The sequence below is a fragment of the Eptesicus fuscus genome, chromosome 16, assembly GCF_027574615.1.
Source record: "Eptesicus fuscus isolate TK198812 chromosome 16, DD_ASM_mEF_20220401, whole genome shotgun sequence".
Lineage (NCBI taxonomy): Eukaryota > Metazoa > Chordata > Mammalia > Chiroptera > Vespertilionidae > Eptesicus > Eptesicus fuscus.
In genome coordinates, this window is record NC_072488.1 from 2,089,551 (window position 1) to 2,107,615 (window position 18,065).

General features: G+C 55.0%; 1 protein-coding gene across 1 annotated transcript in view; it reads left to right on the forward strand.

Moving 5' to 3' along the window:
* Nucleotides 1-18,065, forward strand: part of GRHL1 (grainyhead like transcription factor 1) — a 56,357-nt gene that overhangs the window by 5,335 nt on the left and 32,957 nt on the right. The window contains exons 3-8 of the mRNA XM_054728097.1: nucleotides 1,587-1,657; nucleotides 3,817-4,207; nucleotides 5,219-5,295; nucleotides 6,969-7,125; nucleotides 7,268-7,379; nucleotides 8,286-8,380. Coding sequence (XP_054584072.1) covers nucleotides 1,587-1,657; nucleotides 3,817-4,207; nucleotides 5,219-5,295; nucleotides 6,969-7,125; nucleotides 7,268-7,379; nucleotides 8,286-8,380 — 903 coding nt within the window. The remainder of the gene's footprint in view (nucleotides 1-1,586; nucleotides 1,658-3,816; nucleotides 4,208-5,218; nucleotides 5,296-6,968; nucleotides 7,126-7,267; nucleotides 7,380-8,285; nucleotides 8,381-18,065) is intronic.

Genomic DNA, 18,065 nt, shown 5'->3' on the forward strand with positions numbered 1-18,065 from the left:
TTATAACTGAAACTTCTGAGAGTGCCGGGAAGACTGATGCCAGGATACTAGTGGCAGAGGTCGTGTGTGTGTGTGTGTGTGTGTGTGTGTGTGCCTGTGTGTGTGTGCCTGTGTGTGCGTGTGTGTGTGTGTGTGTGTGCGCGCGTGTGTGTGTGTGTGTGCGTGTGTGCCTGTGTGTGTGTGTGTGCCTGTGTGTGCGTGTGTGTGTGCCTGTGTGTGTGTGTTTTAAATGAAGGGCCCTAAGCGTATTTTATGTCTGAGGAGGAGATAAGCTTTCGTGTCTGCGCGTTAAGGAAGACCATCTTCGTAGTGCTCTATGTCATGCTGCTCGTGACGGGTAGGGCTCTTTGTTTGTTTGTTTTCATTTCTTAAACAATATATTTTATTGATTTTTTACAGAGAGGAAGGGAGAGGGAGAGAGAGAGAAACATCGATCAGCTGCCTCCTGCACACCTCCCACTGGGGATGCGCCCGCAACCAAGGTACATGCCCCTGACCGGAATTGAACCTGGGACCCTTCAGTCCGCAGGCCGACGCTCTATCCACTGAGCCACACCGGTCAGGGCTGTTTGTTTGTTTTTAAATGAACTGACTTATCTGTTTCATTTTTTTAAGTGTAACCATCAGTCATTCTTACATCACAACTTCGGTAAAGCTTTAAAAGCACATTGTTAACACAGGAAACAATACATTTTTTCCTTCAAGGCTAAAATAAGTTTCAAACAGCTTAGCCACTTTGGAGTGCACATTGGGAGGAAGGCTCAGTGGGATTGTGTCTGCAGTACTTCCAGGAATGTTTGCCCGCTTTCACCGCCCACGCAAAGAAGAGCAGAATCAAAAAAAGAATAGCCCTGGCCGGTGTGGCTCAGTGGATAGAGCGTCAGCCTGTGGACCAAAGGGGCCAGGGTTTGATTCCGGTCAAGAGCATGTACCTCGGTTGCAGGCTCCTCCCCGGCCCGGGCCCTGGTCAGGGCGCATGCAGGAGGCAACCCATCGATGTGTTTCTCTCACATCGACGTTTCTCTAGGTCTCTCCCTCTCTCTCCCACTCTCCCTGAAAATCACTGGATAATACCCTCGGGGGAGGGTTAACAACAACAACAACAAAAGGAACAGAGCAGACTGGGTTTGATGTGTCCTGTGGGTGATGGACCGTGATAATCCAAAGTATCTGAAGACACTGGCCACTCGGAGCCAGCCTTTGGCTCTCGGGAGGCCTGCTAAGGTGGCTGATCCCTTTGACTTGACCTTCGATCTGAAAGGAGGAGTAGAGCGAAGAGCAGCGAGCACGGCGAGAGAGCCCAGTGTGTTCCAGTGGCTCCTGCCCGTCACGTCATGTCGATCAGTGGATGAACCAGGCCAGCGGTGTTCCGCCCAGGAGGTGAACCCGCACTCGGGCGGTCAGTGTGTGACCGAGTTTGTTCGGCAGCTAAGAGTTGGCTTTTGCACATCCACCCGCTGAGCGGCTGCAGCTCTGGAGGGCAGGCGCTGCTCGTTCCTCCTGTGCCTGGAGCCTGGGGTCGGGGGGCTGTGCCTGCACTTGGCGGAGTAAGGACTGAACTGTTGTCACGTGTGTCACTCCCTCAGGTTCCGAGAGAGAGGCGGTCATCCACAGCCAAGGCCGACGCGGAGCACCCCGAGGCCGACCACAGCAAAAGGTAATTGACGTCTGCTGGGGAGCACCGGGCGGTTCCCTGAGAAACGCCGGTGTCTGACAGCGAGGGGCGCATCTGTTCACGTGAACAGGTGCCAGTGGGAGAGACGGGCGCGGGTGCTGACCGTCTGAGCTCGGTTCTGACGGCTGGCCCCTCGCCCCGTGTGGTCCCGTCGCTCTGGAAGTGACCGGTCCTGTGGAGGTGGGGCCTTCTCTCCGCCTCCACAGGCGTGTTTGGTGCTAACGTAAGTGCCTGCTTATTTGTCTTGGATGTTCTCTAGGAGGGATGTGGCTTACAGCAGTAATGGGGCGGGGGGGGGGCGTCCATTAGGAAAACGGAGCACCAACGATCTTGAACAACTGCCCAAGCAAAACTTAATAAAGTAAATTCGACTGTATTCCAAACTCCTCTTGAAGTTATCTAAAAAAGATATTTTAGGTTAAAACTTGCAGAAAACGAAATTAAGGCTTGATGCTATAGCCATAAAAAGTCTTTAAATGTACCTTTAAAATTGCCCTGTGTTTGCCCTAGCCAGTGTTTTACTCAGTGGGTAGAGGGTCTGCCTGTGGACTGAAGGGTCCCTGGTTCAGTTCTGGTCAAAGGCATGTACCTCGGTTGCAGGCTCCATTCCCAGCCCTGGTTGGGGCATGTGTGGGAGGCAACCAATTGATGTGTCTCTCTCACATCGATGTTTCTCTCTGTGTGTCTCTCTTAAAATCAATAGAAAAATATCCTCGGGGCGCCCACAGAAGCACGCAGCCCCGTCCACAGCAGAGAAAGGTTAAAATTTTAAAGCATTAAAAACTGCCCTGTGTTCTATTCTATATAATAACAGCGTAATATGCAAATCGGCCGAATGGTGGAACAACCGGTCAGTGGGGGGCGGGGCTGGCAAGCAGGTGGAGCCAGGCCAGCCAAGGCATGTGCTAGCATGCCGAGGGCGGAGACGGCGATGGCGGGGGAGGGGCGGCGGTGACCAGCGGCGGCGGTGGGGTTATGGAGGGTGGGGCAGGGCCGGCCACTCACTGGCTGACGCCATTCCCTGATCAGCCCACCCTGTCCCCACCCAGTCGCCTCCCACCGAGGGAGGCCGGTGGCAGTGGCAGTGGCAGGGTGATGGCGATGGGGCCGGATGCTCCCTAGCCAGTGCTGTCCCCTAATTGGCTCGCCCGGTTGCCTCCCACAAAGGGAGGCCAGACTGTGGCTTAGGCCCGCTCCCCACAGAGAGCGGGCCTAAGCTGTCAGTTGGACATCCCTGAGGGCTCCCGGACTGCGAGAGGGTGCAGGCCAGGCTGAGGGACCCCCCAAGTGCACGAACTTTTGTGCACCAGGCCTCTAGTTAGTAATAAAGGAATAGAACATTTTTAGAGAAAGCATGGCCACTCAGAACCCACTGTGTTTACTCTCTGGGTCTGCATGCGTATTTTATGTGGTCGTGGTCGTAGTCACAGATAGGGAGGGGTTGGTAGTAAGCGTTCTTCTACTTAGTATGTTCCATGTTGCTGTTTAGTCTTCATAATTACCCCTTGGCAAAGGGCTTATGGCTTTTATTTTTACTTTTTATTATGGGAATTTTCAAACAGGAAAAGTAGAGAAATACTATAAACCCACACGTACCATTGTTGGAACAGTTACAACATAATCCCTCTTGTTTAATCCACTCTTATCTTCTTCAACTTTTTTGAAAAACATTTTTTATTTCAGAGAGAGGAAGAGAAACATCAGTGGGTGTATGCGAGGCAACCAGTCGATGTTTCTCTCTTACATCAGTGTGTTGTTTTTTCTCTCCCTCGCTTCCTCTCTGTCTCTCAAATCAATAAAAACGTACCTACCTGGCCATTGTGGCTCAGTGATTGAGCATTGACCCAAGAACCAGGAGGTCAGAGTTTGATTCCCGGTCAGGGCACGTGCCTGGGTTGCAGGCTAGATCCCCAGTAGGAGGGTGCAGGAGGCAGCCAATCAATGACTCTCTCATCATTGATATTTCTATCTCTCTAGTCTTCTCCCTTTTTCTCTGAAGTCAATAAAAATATATTTAAAAACAAAAAAACAAACATATCCTCAGGTGAGGATTTTAAATGACTGAATGAATTAATAAGTAAATAAGTGATAAAAGTTGTCCAAGTACTGCATTAGCAGTGAAGCAGGTTTTGCTTTCACAGAAACAGCATGCCAAGTGTGACTGAGCAGCCCCTCGTTTCTGCCGGAGAAAACAGGGTGCAGGTTCTGAAAAACGTGCCCTTTAACATCGTCCTTCCCCACGGCAACCAACTGGGCATCGATAAGAGGGGCCACCTAACAGTTCCAGACACAACAGTCACCGTCTCCATAGCAACGATGCCTACCCACTCCATCAAGACGGAAGCCCAGCCGCATGGCTTCGCGGTGGGGATCCCTCCAGCCGTGTACCATCCCGAGCCCACTGAGCGGGTGGTGGTTTTCGACCGGAACCTCAGCGCGGACCAGTTCAGCTCTGCGGCTCAGCCCCCAAATGCTCAGAGGCGGACGCCAGACTCGACTTTCTCCGAGACCTTCAAGGAGGGCGTGCAGGAGGTACCGCTCTTCCCGAGGTGGCCGCGTTGGTCTGAGTATCGGTTCCACCTCTTCCTGGTTATGTAAGCCTGAAACTCCGCCTGAAGCGCATGGATTAGGAACAAAAGTGTTTGGGGCTGTTTTTTTGTGTTTTTTTTTAAGAGAAAAGGCCCCTGGCTGTAATTTGTAAACTAAACCTATAAAACCAGACATTATCATCAGGGGCACTGGCTAATCTTACCAGCAGCTGAGTTAACAATTACGATTTCAGCTACGTGATTTGCTGGAGAAGGAGAAAGAGAAACCCCACACGCAGTATTTCATCAACAACAGACAGACCCCTAGTGTGTTTTCGGCTTTTGTCCTAGGCCCAAAGCGGCTCCCTGCAGCGGGTCTCCGTGTAAAACGGTTTATTTTCGTGTTTGTGTTTTGGTGTTGCTGGTTGGCAGTATCGTCAGCGAGGCAGGTGGATCTCGATGGCAAGTGTGTTGTGTGAAGTTTACAAATGAACTGCAAATGCTGCAGAGGGTGGAGGGTGATGAGCATGCGCTCAGGTAAAAGTTAGGCACTGAAGGTGTTGGAAACGGGATTTTATGGTGGGGCAGGGCCTGGGGGTGGGGTGTCTCTGCTCAGGGAGATGGGAGTGGAGGAGAACACTCCTGAGAAGGCCCACCCAGCCCTGTGTGAACTTGACACCTGTCTGAACGGGTGCCACGATGGTGCTGACTCCTAAGAGTCATGAGACGTTGGTTGCAGGCTCTTGAACTTGAACAGAATAGGATGTGTGGGAATCAGCGAAGCACTTGGTGGGTTACTTACTAAATGGTTTTCACTTAATTGGGTGGCATATACAATGGATGTTTTCCTTTTTAATTTTCTCTTTTAAGTTTTCGTAGAGGTAAAACTTGATTTTCAAACGAATGTGGAACGCGTGGTGGGTTGCTGTAAGCCACGGGCTCTTAGCTGTCCCAGCGCTGGCCTCGGGCAGCCGGGAACCGGTGACAGCTGTGGCCCATCACCTTGGTGTTGCAGGTTTTCTTCCCCTCGGACCTCAGTCTGCGGATGCCCGGCATGAACTCAGAGGACTATGTTTTTGACAGTGTTTCCGGGTAATAGTTGTCTTTTCATTTGATTTGACTTGGGGCTTTGGTGACGTTTCTTTTGTGATCACTTGATCTTGGAAAATCAGAGGTGGCTTTCGCGGGCTTTCTCCGGGGCCTCGCTGCGGTTCCGGGCAGGAGGCCTTTCTCTGCTGTGGACGGGGCTGCGCTTCCGTGGGGCCCCGAGCTGCGGCCAGCCCCCCCTCGGTGTCGTGCTTCTCCTCCGGGCTTTCCCCTGGGACTGACGGTGGGTGGTCCGTGGAGCTGCGAGGAGAGGGAGCGCTTCATTGAGAGCCGAGGTGCCCGAGTCTGTTTCCAGAGGCCTCATTCCTGAGAACGAGGGAATGACGCCAGGGGCCAAAGGCTTCCCCTTTCCAGTTAGCCTCGCTCTTTTTCCTGACCTGCTGACCTCTTTAAACCTCCCCACAGGGTATCTCACACTCGGAACGTGAGTATTTATTTCCCAAGTTAGTATGAACATGTAGCAACACCTTCAGATTTTTCTGAAAGAGTTTAAAATTTCATTTTATAATTTTGCTTTATGTATTTTTTACGTGTGTGTATTTTTTAAAAATATATTTTATTGATTTTTTTACAGAGAGGAAGGGAGAGGGATAGAGAGCTAGAAACATCGATGAGAGAGAAACATCGATCAGCTGCCTCCTGCACGCCCCCTACTGGGGATGTGCCCGCAACCAAGGTACATGCCCCTGACCGGAATCGAACCTGGGACTCTTCAGTCCACAGGCCGACGCTCTGTCCACTGAGCCAAACCAGTCAGGGCTACGTGTGTGTATTTTGACATTAAAAGTTTAGTATTTAAAAGTCTGGGATTTTTAAAAAATAGTAAAGTCTAGGATTTGATGGGAATTGAGACTTCCTGTAAAGGCCTGCCTCAAGGGCAGGAGGCACAGACTCACATGGCTCCCGGGCCTAGGCCAGGGGCGGGCTGACCTGCGGATCAGATAGTGAGCGCTCCAGGCCTCCCGTGTGGCCATGTCGCAAGGCCCGGCTCTGCTGCCGCAGCGCAAAAGCAACTGCCGGTGACTCGAACCCCAGGGCGTGGCTGTCTTCCGTACAGTTTACATCTTACTTACAAAAAAGATTCACTTCATTCATAGAAACGGGTGTAATTTGCCAAGCCCAGGCCTAGACAGGTGATGAGACAGCTGCAGGGGGCTCTGGGGATGTGGCTCGAAGGTCACGGGAGATGCAGAGACCGTGGCGTGCCCGTCTAGGGACCTTCAGCCACAGCAGGAACAGCCAGCGCGCGCTGTGCGGAGCAAAGCGAACGCAGCCGGGTCGCTGCCGGCCACCGGCTGAGCCTCTGCTGACGAAGATCAGCCCGATGGCCCGCTCTGAGGCTTCCTCCCAGAGACCTTTCCCCGTGTGAGCATCTGGAATATTCTCAGCCTCTCAGCTTCTCCCTGTTAGCATCACTCCGTGGAATTTCCACGGCCTCTGTAGTCCCACGTGGGTGAAACTCGAGGCTTTCTGTGTTGCTCAGATTAGGTTTATCATGGGGAAAGCGGCCGCTGCTCTGGGCCATAGGACGTGGTCATAGGACGTGTCCGGGGGGCCTGCTGTTCCATACATCCACACCGCCGCGCTTCGAGACTGAGTGAGAGCACGGAGGACGCTTCCGAGGGAGCGGTCCCAGACCGGCGGCTTCTCTTCTTCAGGAACAACTTCGAGTACACGCTGGAAGCCTCCAAATCGCTGCGCCAGAAGCCGGGAGACAGCACCATGACCTACCTGAACAAAGGCCAGTTCTACCCCGTCACCCTGAAGGAAGTGAGCAGCAACGAGGGGATCCACCACCCCATCAGCAAAGTGCGGGTGAGTCCCCGGGGCCAGGTCTGGGGCAGGTCCAGATCTCAAACGGCAGCACGGAGCCTCTCCTGTGGACCCAACGCTGAAGGCGCTGTCCCCGCGATGCTCCCCGCATCGCCCTCCCGCTGAAATGAGTTCTCTCTCCTAGAGCGTGATCATGGTGGTGTTTGCCGAGGACAAGAGCAGGGAGGACCAGCTCAGGCACTGGAAGTACTGGCACTCCCGGCAGCACACGGCCAAACAAAGGTGCATTGACATCGGTACGTAGCTCGGAGCCGCGCTGGTTCCCGGGGCGCAGCGGCCAGCTCCCCCCTCAGTTATTGTTGGCAGTGACCAGCTTCCTGCCGAACGCGTGGGAATGTGTGTGCCAGTGACTGACCCTTTCCAGAACTGTCCTCGGCCTCCTGGAACCCGTGCTCTTCACGTGGCTTCCTTCTTGGGGGCCTGTGCCCCGCAGCTTTCCCTGTGGCGCTGGGCCAGGCGCTGAGAGCAGCTCACACAGGTTGCCCGCTTTCCGGTCTGCAGGTGTCCGGAGGGCACGGCGTGGCGGGCATCCGACCACCTGGAGGTGATAGTAAGGGAGAGGGAGAGGCAGTGCCCAAGTGAGAGGCAGCACTGCCGGCGTGCAGCTCCCTGCAGGCTCCCCGCCTGCCCGCCGGGCTCGCCTGTCTGTGCACAGACCCGGAGAGCATCGCCCGGCAGAGCCGCGGCGCCACGTCCATAGTACAGTCGCTTTGCGAAACCCCGTTCCTGCCGTGTGCCACGTTTCCATGTAGAGCTCTCGTCTGTATCGTAAGCCGGCCCCTAATCTTAGTGCGACCCCTGTTCTTGGCCCCTGGTGATGTTCATGGTCTCTCCCCAAGGAATGGAAAGAACCGAGTCCTCCTCGTGGCGCTCGGAGTGGGTTTGTGACCTGGGGACAGTGGTTTACCCGTTTTTAGGCCCATCGAGCCTCCTTTTACGTAGTGAGGTAAAGCTAAAGGTCTCTGAGCTCGCCTCCGTTACAGAAACTACCTTTCTTCGTTTTTTAAACTTCTGTCAACTCAACAAAGTGTTAATTTAAGTGACCGAGGTGATCACGTGAAACATTGGATCTCACCGTGGTCTGCGATCGCGTGCTGTTGGACTGAGAGATCACAAACGCCCTTTCTGTTTGTCACTCGTAGCCGACTACAAGGAAAGCTTCAACACCATCAGCAACATCGAGGAGATCGCGTACAACGCCATTTCCTTCACCTGGGACATCAACGACGAGGCGAAGGTAGGCGATGCGCCAGGACCCCTGTGCCACCCGCCCGCCGGACAGTGGGGTGGGAGGGGCTTAGAGATTTGACAACTGATGTTTTTACAGTTCTGCGTGTTTTCATTTCTTTTTAAAAAATATATTGATTTTTAGAGAAAGAGAGAAACATCGATTTGTTGTTTCACTTATTTACGCATTTATGGGTTGATTCTTGTAAGTGCCCTGACCAGGGATTGAACCTGCAGCCTTGGCCTATCGGGACGATGCTCCAAGCAGCCGAGCCACCCGGCCAGGGCCCGCACGTTTTCGTGTCTTTGCTAAGGAATAGGGGGACTAGCTCGGCCAAGGAGAGAGCTAGAGCCGTAAGTCGTGACGTGCACGGAAACGGGGCGGGGCTTGGGGGAAGAACAGCTGTTATTTCGCCAGCCCTGCGCTTTCTTCCCGGGACCTGCGCCCGCTGGGGTTTCATTTTCTCCCATGATTTCACGTTTCCTGAAAGTACAGCTCTTTCCCAGATGCTATGAAACTACCCTCCTCCCCTTCCTATCTTCTCCTTCCTCCACACCACGCAGTTCTCGTCAACCCCCTTCAACACGGGGTGCGGTGTGTGTGCCAGCGGAGTGGTCAGCGCGGAGATGGGAGGGAGGGGTTGCGACCGCCTCCCCTTCACTGCGCTGCGTTCCCTCGATTGCCAGCGGACAGCACGCGTCTCCTCCCTCCTTCAGGGCCGGGAGGGCGCGGCGCCCAGTCTGAAGCGGGTGGCGCGTCTTCAGGAAGGCCCTAATACAAGTCTCAGTGGCAGTGGTGGTTCACGTTGTCGCCTTTGAAGATGGTCGTTTAAGAGTCACCTAGGCGTGATCACAGGCGGAGAAGTGCCCCAGTTCAGAGGGTCATGTGGATGACTGGAGTTTGTAGTGCCTTTTAAGAAAAAGTCAGCGTTTTCTTAGTCATTCCTGCCTTCCCCTTGCAGTAGGACTTCCTCTCTCACTAAACGGTTAGAGTTCTGGGCTTTATTTCTTTTCGTTGGGTTAAGCACACTGTAGTAGGTGCTAAACTACTGCAGGGTTTTGCTTTTCACCGCCCAGGATGGCTTCTAAAACTCGCACGGCTGGATTCTCGAGAAGCTCGTGCAGTTGTGTGTAATCGCCCTCCTTCCCTCCTGCGGCGTCGTGTGGAAGGCAGAGTGTGTCTTTACGGCTGCGGATGCGAGCGGTCGCCGTCTGTCAGGAAGCGCCGAGGTGCTGCTGGGACCCCCTCGGTCCTGCACACGCGTCCCCAGGCTGCTCAGTCCAGAGCCCGGTGCTCGGTGAGGCAGTGAATTCCCTGCAGAGGAGCTCCGGGGAGGAAAAGTAAGCTTTCCGTCTTCTGTAATGGTTGTTGCAGTAATTTTGAAATTAACTGTAATAGGATTCTGTGCTGGCTCCAACAGCCTTTGTAAGAGGGTTGGCCCCATGCCCTCGGGGGTACTTCTGTTCTCACCGAAAACTAGAGAAATCGGCATGTAGGGGCCAACTGAGAAACAGGTGGAGCTGAGGAAGCGCCGGTCCCGAGGTCACGGTTCTGACTGCCTTGTGACCTTGAGTTAGTCCTCTGGTTCCCCAGCTTCTCCCCTTTGGCCGCCCAGGAAAGTAAAGAGGCTCGGGGCGGCCCCCGTCCTGTGGGCGTGTGGTCGGGGCGACCCACTTGTCAGAGTTTTGAGGTCCTGGCAGAGCGGCCGGCGACAGGCGGGGTGGGTGCTGTCTGTTTGCTGTGTCGGTCGGGGAGGAGGCCTGGAAGCTGACGGGTGGGGATGATGGCTCCGTGCATTTGGAAAGCCTCTGTTTGTGTGGAAGAGAAGCAGTGTCGGGGGCGTGCCCTAAGTGCCCTTAAACGCACTGTTAATTGGCGTGGCTCACCTCGTTCCATTTCCGTCCAGACCCCCGGCGCTGACTTCCATGGTGGTGCCGTTTCTTAATGAGGCGCTGCTTTTGAAGCTGGTGTCAGGCTCCTGTCAGTGAAGGCTGCGGCTCCTGCTTTCCCTGGTCAGGCTGATGTCTGCTGTCTTTACACTTAGAGTAATTGGTGCCTTAGGGCACCTAGAGGAGGCACATGGGCATGCAGAATCCTGTAGGGTTTTTTACTTTATTTCTGAAAGCATCCGCTTTCTTGTTCTAATTTAGGATCCGTTTGTTGATTCTCAACTCCAGTGTCTCCCCCCACAACCACGAGGGTTTATTGGAGATGGGTGGCATTCCCCTCCCCCTCCCACTTGCGTTTAAAGGGAACTAAGCATGAGTAAACCCTGGGCCGGGGACTCACATCTCAGAGCTCACAACGGGGTTGAGTTTGGTATCGATATGAAGTGAGGGCCTCCCCAAAGCCTCGAGATCGGAAGTAAATAGAGGAGCCCGGCCGGTGGGGCTCAGGGGGGAGCGTCGACCTCTGACCCAGGAGGCCACGGCTCGATTCCCGCTCAGGGCACAGGCCCGGGTTGTGGACTTGATCCCCAGTGCAGGGCGTGCAGGAGGCAGCTGGTCCATGATTCTCTCTGATGTGTTTCTCTCTCCCTCTCCCTTCTCTCCGAGATCAATAAAAACATTACAAGAATTTAAGCTAAATAGAGGAAAACCAGTCACGGAGAGGGCACGAACCCCTTTGGCTGGCTGTTAGTGCGGGCGCTGTGTAAGGCCTCGTCTGTGCTCACACTTAGCGGGCAGTGCCCCTGCTCTGCGCCCACAGAAGCGCTGGGGCTCCAGGAGGGAGCGTGCGGCTGCGTGGTCATCGGAATGCGGCCGCCCAGAGCGGCGGGACCTGGGCCGTGAAGGGAGAGACGGGTCTGACGGGAGCATTTGTGAAGCGCAGGCTCCTCACCAGGGGAGCGGCGCTGAGGGGCACCGGGAAACCCCTCGGGGAGGGCACCCTGCTACCGAGAGGGCACTTTCCGTGGTGGTTGGACGAGTGGCGTTGAACTTCAGAGGAGTGGGAATTAGAGACCAAAGCACGGTTGTGTGGAATCGAGTGAGACCTGGGCAGCCACGTCGGAGGGAGCCCTGTCACCCCACCGGGCGGCACTGGAACATGCTTGGTCACAGTCCACCAGCTGTGTGGTCACGGCTCACAGCAAGGCTCAGTCTCTCTGACCCACGTGCAGCGTGACCTCCGTGACCTCCGCAGGGTTAAGCAGACGTTTCAAAGATGTGCTGACCCGGGGTATGAACTACCCCATGGCTTTCCCATAGAGACGTCTCAGGCCTCAGGCCAGACCCCATGCAGCTGCCATTCACACGGCCTGTCCCAACATTGACGCTCCTGGGCTCCCGCGCCATCCATCCCACCATCCGTCCCACCATCCGTCTCTCCATCCGTCCCTCCATCTGTCCCTCCACCCGCCCCTCCATCCCTCCCTCCATCCATCCCTCCATCCGTCCCTCCACCCGCCCCTCCACCCGCCCCTCCATCCGCCCCTCCATCAGTCCCACCATCCGTCCCTCCATCCGTCCCACCATCCGTCCCTCCATCCGTCCCTCCATCCGTCCCTCCACCCGTCCCTCCATCCATCCCTCCATCCGTCCCTCCACCCGCCCCTCCACCCGCCCCTCCACCTGCCCCTCCATCCATCCCACCATCCGTCCCTCCATCCGTCCCACCATCCGTCCCTCCATCCGTCCCTCCATCCGTCCCACCATCCATCCCTCCATCCGTCCCTCCACCCGTCCCTCCACCCGTCCCACCATCCGTCCCACCATCCGTTCCTCCATCTGTCCCTCCACCCGCCCCTCCATCTGTCCCTCCATCTGTCCCTCCATCCGTCCCTCCGTTCGCCCCTCCGTCCGCCCCTCCGAGGAGCTAGATGGGGTCTTCTCCGCAGCCCAGAGGAGCCGCTTGCCCTTCCTGCCCGGCCCTCAGCAGGGAGCTCTGTCCGGGGCCGGGCTTGGTGGCAGACGGGCGGCTGACAGCCAGTTCCCGCTCTGTGTCCTGGCTCCTCCAGCTCTCTGCCTTCCGCGTGGTGCTTGGCCCTGGCGAGGGGAGGGGCAGGCAGAGATGCGACAAAACCAGAGCGTCTGTCCCCAGAGGGCCAGCCCGTCAGAGAGCACTCTCCTCCCTTTCATTCTGCTCTGTCAGCTCTGGGAAGGGACTCCCGCCCGCCAGCCACTCAGAAGGCTGGTCCCTGAGCCCCAGGTCTTAGGTGTCCCCAAGGCGCTTGTTTCAGAAGAAAAGGGACTAGAATAGGGTTCGGAGCCTCTGGGCCCCAGAAGCTTCGCCACTGGCGGGCGGGGTCTGGATGGAGCCTTTGCGGGATGGGTCGCTGCGGGGTGGGTCGCCGCGGGGTGGGTCGCCGCGGGGTGGGTCGCTGCGGGGTGGCTGGGGCTCCCAGGGCTCATTCGGTTGGTGGGTCGGTTGCCGACTGGAACTGATGTCCTGTGTGTGCGTGTGGGATGCAGGTTGCGAGCTGAACAGCAGTTTGCTGTCTCGTCTGCTCGTACCGTCTGGGGTTCATTGTGAGCGGAGGTCTCGGTTGGCTTGGACCTGGCGCATCGCCTGCCTTTACAGGATTCCGTCGGGGAGGCATCCGCCAAGCGCCCGTGGACGCGGCGTGGCCTGTCCGGTGCGTGAGGCAGGGGCCGGTCTGGTGGTCTCCAGCCTGAAGCTCCCAGGGACGGCGAGGGGGAGGGAGGCGGTGAGTCAGGCATCTTGTAGTTGCCGTGAAGTGGGGGCAGGGATTTACACAGCAGCGTGCACTCCCTGCCCAGGTGGAAGAGACGTCAGGGAGCTCTGTTCCTCTAAACCCAGGAGGAGGGACGGGTCACGGCGAGGCAGGCGCGGCTCCTTGATGAGCTGGACGGCCCGGATCCCGTCCTTGACCCCTCGGACGGACGCTCGGGGTGGCGCTGGAGGCTTCCGGAATGACATTCATTCCACTCCTGGGTTTCCCTGTGGCAGTCTGAGAAAACATATTTATCAACGTGAAGAATAAGACTAACTTGGTGCCCGAACAATAGTCATATTCCTTCTAGGAATAAGTTAGGTCCGTGTTGGAAATGGCAGTCACTTTTCTTGATGGGAAATTTGTGGAGGAGGCCTCTCCTCAGCCGGATGGAATGTATGCTCTACTTGGAAATTGAGAATCTCCTCCAGCTCTGATTGAAAGTTTCTCCTCGAAACTCTCTTAGCAGGATTTGTTAGACGTTGGTGTTAAAGCACTTCACTGAGAACATACTCGCCTGTCTGCACAGGAGGTTCGTCCAGACCAGACGTAAAATAAATGTGCGAATCCGGGAGCCTCAGGCTCGAGGCAACAATAGCGCCCATTTGTCTCCGCTCAGCCCGAGGGCGAGGGCGGCTGGTGGGCCGGGCAGCCGGGCAGGAAGCAGGCCTGGGCGGGAGTGAAACCTGCGTCTTGTGAAACGGGGGAGGCGCCCTGTCCATTCAGCCACGACCTGCGCTGTCACTTGGATTCTCTTTTCATTTTTTTGTGTGAGATTTTTCTCCTTCCTCCACCTGCCACTGTCAGACAATAGCTCCTCTGTGGAGCGCCGTCCCGGACAGCTCGTCACGTTACCCTCCTCCTCCTCCTCCTTCCTGGAAATGCCCTCCGAGTGGCTGTCTGAATCTGTCATCTCAACCAGTTTTGCTGCTTGTGAGCTACACCCAGAGCTCTGCCTCCGGCCTGACAGTTTCCGTAAAAACTGAAGGTCCCCGGAACGGAGGTGCCGGGCTGTGCGGGCGGACGGCAGGTCTCCTGCATCCCGCACCTCCCCTGTGCGCGCGACCGCAGACCCTTCAGTAGAAATGTAAGCGAACTCTCCCTCCACCACCCATTTCGGGGCCTTTCCTTCGCGTCTTTAGAGTGGAAAACCTCTTGTACGTGGACGTTTTGATGGGAAGTCGGCGTGCCTGCGAGTCCCCGGGTGACCCAGGTGCTCCCCGTCCCTTCGGGGCTGGGGTGCTGGAATGTGGTCTGTGCCGGCCGTGTCACACCTGCACCAGGTCTGCGTATTTCAGAGCAAACATTATACTTATTGGGGCCAACAGGTGCCAATCCCTGCGTCTGCCAAGTGTCCTTAAGTTCACCAGGCTGCTCACCGGGTGTGCCAGGGAGGGCCGCCGCAGGGCCTCCGCGCCAGCCAGTCAGTGTCTGCCCCTCCTCGCCGCCCTCTCGCCGTGCCTCCCTGGCTGTGCCGCCTGTGCAGAAACCAGAAAACGGGGCGGGGAGGGCGGGGAGGGCGGGGCCGTGTGGGCAGGCGGCGCTGTGGCAACAGCTAGGGCCATGACTCCATCCTGGTTTCTTCTTCAGGGAAACGCCCCACGGCGATGTGAGAAGATTTCGAGTTAGTGCTCTGCCTTTCCCACACCCTCTCCGCCTCCGCGCCCCCCCCCCCCCCCCCCCCCCCGCCAGTTCCTTATCTTCCCTTTGTGGCCAGTCACTGGGTCCTGTGGGAAGTGGCACAAGTACTAGTCGCACACCTGAAGGCGTTAGTCCATGCTGACATCTCTCTCGGTGGGGCTGCTGTTCCCTTTCTGATAGATTTTCTCTGATTTCAGAGAGGAAGAGAGAGAGAAACATCGACTGGCTGCCTCCTGCACGCCCCCTACTGGGGATTGAGCCCGCAACCCGGGCCTGTGCCCTTGATTGGAATCGAACCCCGTCAGTCTGCAGGCCGACGCTCTGTCCACGGAGCCAAACCAGCGAGGGGTGCGGTGGGGTTTCTTAATCACCTCCTGCCATCGGAGCCGCGGGAGGTGTGACCCCTCGGATTGTCTGATGAGTTAGTGCGAAACTGGATCCTCCTCCTGAGTGTCTGACTCAGCCTTGGTATCTGTGGGGCTTAATTCATGAATCAGGCCCGTGAGGCGGAGTAAGCACACGGCTCCTACAGAACTGATGTGATGGGGGGTGACTTTGTGGTGGGGGCGGGGGAGGAATACTGATGAGGATTTGGTGTGTGCGGTGCAGTGCACACTCACTGCTCCTGTCCCGGGAGACTGCAGCCAAGAGTTGGATCTTGAGTTCTTAAACTGTGTCCCACCACCCGGCCGGCACGGCTCAGGGGCTGAGCGTCGACCTCTGAACCAGGAGGTCATGGTTCGATCCCCGGTCAGGGCACAGGCCCAGGTTGCAGGCTTGATCCCCAGTGTGGGGCGTGCAGGAAGCAGCCAATCAATGATTCTCTCTCATCATGGATGTTTCTCTCTCTCCCCCTCTCCCTTCCTCTCTGAAACCAATAATAATAATAAAAATAACATTAAAAAAGCTCCTTCCCATTGGCTGCCGTTGACATTATCACTTCATATAACATTGGAAACTGGTGATTTCCTATTGTTTACCTCATGGTGGTGGATTTGGGGGAGAAGAAACTGTTACCGACCTCATGTTTTTCATTCCTCAGGAGGTTTCTGACTGAGAAGAGCTGCTCAGAAGTGGTTAAGTGACCTTTTTGACTGATGCAGAAGACGTAAATTAAAATTTGTTCTAGGGTTTCTACTTTCACCGTAGATCAGTTACATTCTGGGGGTGAGATTATGGCTATTATATCTGCATGTCACCAAGTCGAATTTAATGCCAAATGGTTAAAATGCTGACTCCCAGGCCCTGGGCCTGTACCGTGACGCCTCCTTCATCTCTGTGAGGTCTCGCTGTCACCTGGACCTGTGACTTCAGTGAAGTTAGACAGGAACGTGACAGACACTCCCTCCTCCATTTGAAATATAGGACCTTTCCCTTCCTGCCTCCGGTCAGACACACCCTCCCGGTCACAGCTGGGGGGGGGGTGCGGGGGGCTCCTTCCCATTTCCCTGCTTCACTGACGGCTTTTGTGTGGGTTCGAGAGCACTGAGCTTAGAGCGGGAGACACGGGGCCTGGCTTTGTCTCCGTCGTCGGTGTGTGTGTCTTTCTGTCGTTATTGATCCATTTAACTAATTTCTAACATCTTTATAGGAAATGGTATGCAAGGAAATTAATCTGTTGCAACTATGTGGAAGGACTGGCTTCAGTCATGTTGCAAGGAGTTGACTTCCTTAACTATATATTCATTCAGCAGATTGTTCACTGCACTTCTCACTGAGAATAAAAAATGATTCAAACGTAAAGTCTGTCCTCGGAAGAGATTCACTCTCTGTGTGAGGATACAGGCCATAGCAAAGGCTCTGAAGAGGTTTGGTCCCCCGTCTGGGCACGTGCCTGGGTACTGGCTCGATCCCCCAGTAGGGGGCGTACAGCCGATTAGTGATGTTTCTCTTTCGTCTATGTTTCTCCTATTCCTCTCCCTCCTTCTCGCTCTAAAAATCATTAAAAACATATTTAAAAAATACTTGGAGATAATACGTAGACTTTTTAAAAAATATACATTTTATTGATTTTTACAGAGAGGAAGGGAGAGGGATAGAGAGCTAGAAACATCGATGAGAGAGAAACATCAATCAGCTGCCTCCTGCACACCTCCTATTGGGAACATGCCCGCAACCAAGGTACATGCCCTTGACCGGAATCGAACCTGGGGCCCTTGAGTCTGCAGGCCGACGCCCTATCCACTGAGCCAAACAGGTCAGGGCAATATGTAGACTTTTTATAGCCATCCTTTTCCTGTCTCTTATTACCAGCATTTAATTCAGCACCATTTGGTCCTCGGCATTGGGGGAAATGTACTGAACACTGGAAGAAATGTAAGAAGTAAAGTAACATAGCCGCTGCCATCAGGGACGGCAGGGTGACAGTGACAGGTGATGCACCGGTGGCGTGTCCGGGCGCTCATCGGTCCCTTCCCCCGACCGCGGCGTGGGGGAGTGGGGCCCTTCACCTGCAGTGGGAGCTCAGGGGCTGCCACTCTTAGGAGCGAAGCACTCTCTTCCTCTATTTTAGTTTTAAACCAGGTCCCTGAGGAAGAACACTTCGTCCCTTCAGGAAAAACTCCATCAAAAAGGAAATTTACCCAAACTGTCATAAGGGTGGTTCATATTCTTAGAGGGTCTAAAGGTTCACATTTTTAAAAAATATATTTTATTGATTTCAGAGAGGAAGGGAGAGGGAGAGAGAGACAGAAACATCCATGATGAGAGAGAATCATGGACCGGCTGCCTCCTGCACGCCCCACACTGGGGATCAAGCCCGCAACCCGGGCCTGTGCCCTGACTGGGGATAGACCGTGACCTCCTGGTTCATAGGTCGACGCTCAACCACTGAGCCATACCAGGTAGGCTAAAGGGTCACATTTTGAAATAATTTTATTCCACTTATTGAAAAAACCATATTATGAAAGTGAAAAGAAGTCATTTTCAGTATTATAGGAGCAATGTTATGAAAACATGCAGAATTCTACCTTAACCTCGCGATGGGAAACAAATGAAGGCTGTATTCTTTGGAAGTTGGCTTCTTCTCTTGTACGTGGACATGGCACGCTGTTACTGTCCTGATACATTTTTAAAGGAACAGCCTTCCAGTGAGTTCATGAACAATAACCTAGGCTGTGCACATGAGTGAGTCAGGGTCATCACTTAGCTTCTGACTCAACTACTTGTAATTTTGGTAACTTGACTGACAAATTCCAAGTGCTGTGTTTTTGTTTGTTTTTAATCCTCGCCTGAGGATATTTTTCCCAATGATTTCCAGGGAGTGGGAGAGAGGGGGGGGGGGGGGGGGGGGAGGGGAGAGAAACATTGATGTGAGAAAGACATCTCAGTTAGTTGCCTCACGCATGCACCCTTACCAGGGCTGGGGAAACTGCAGCC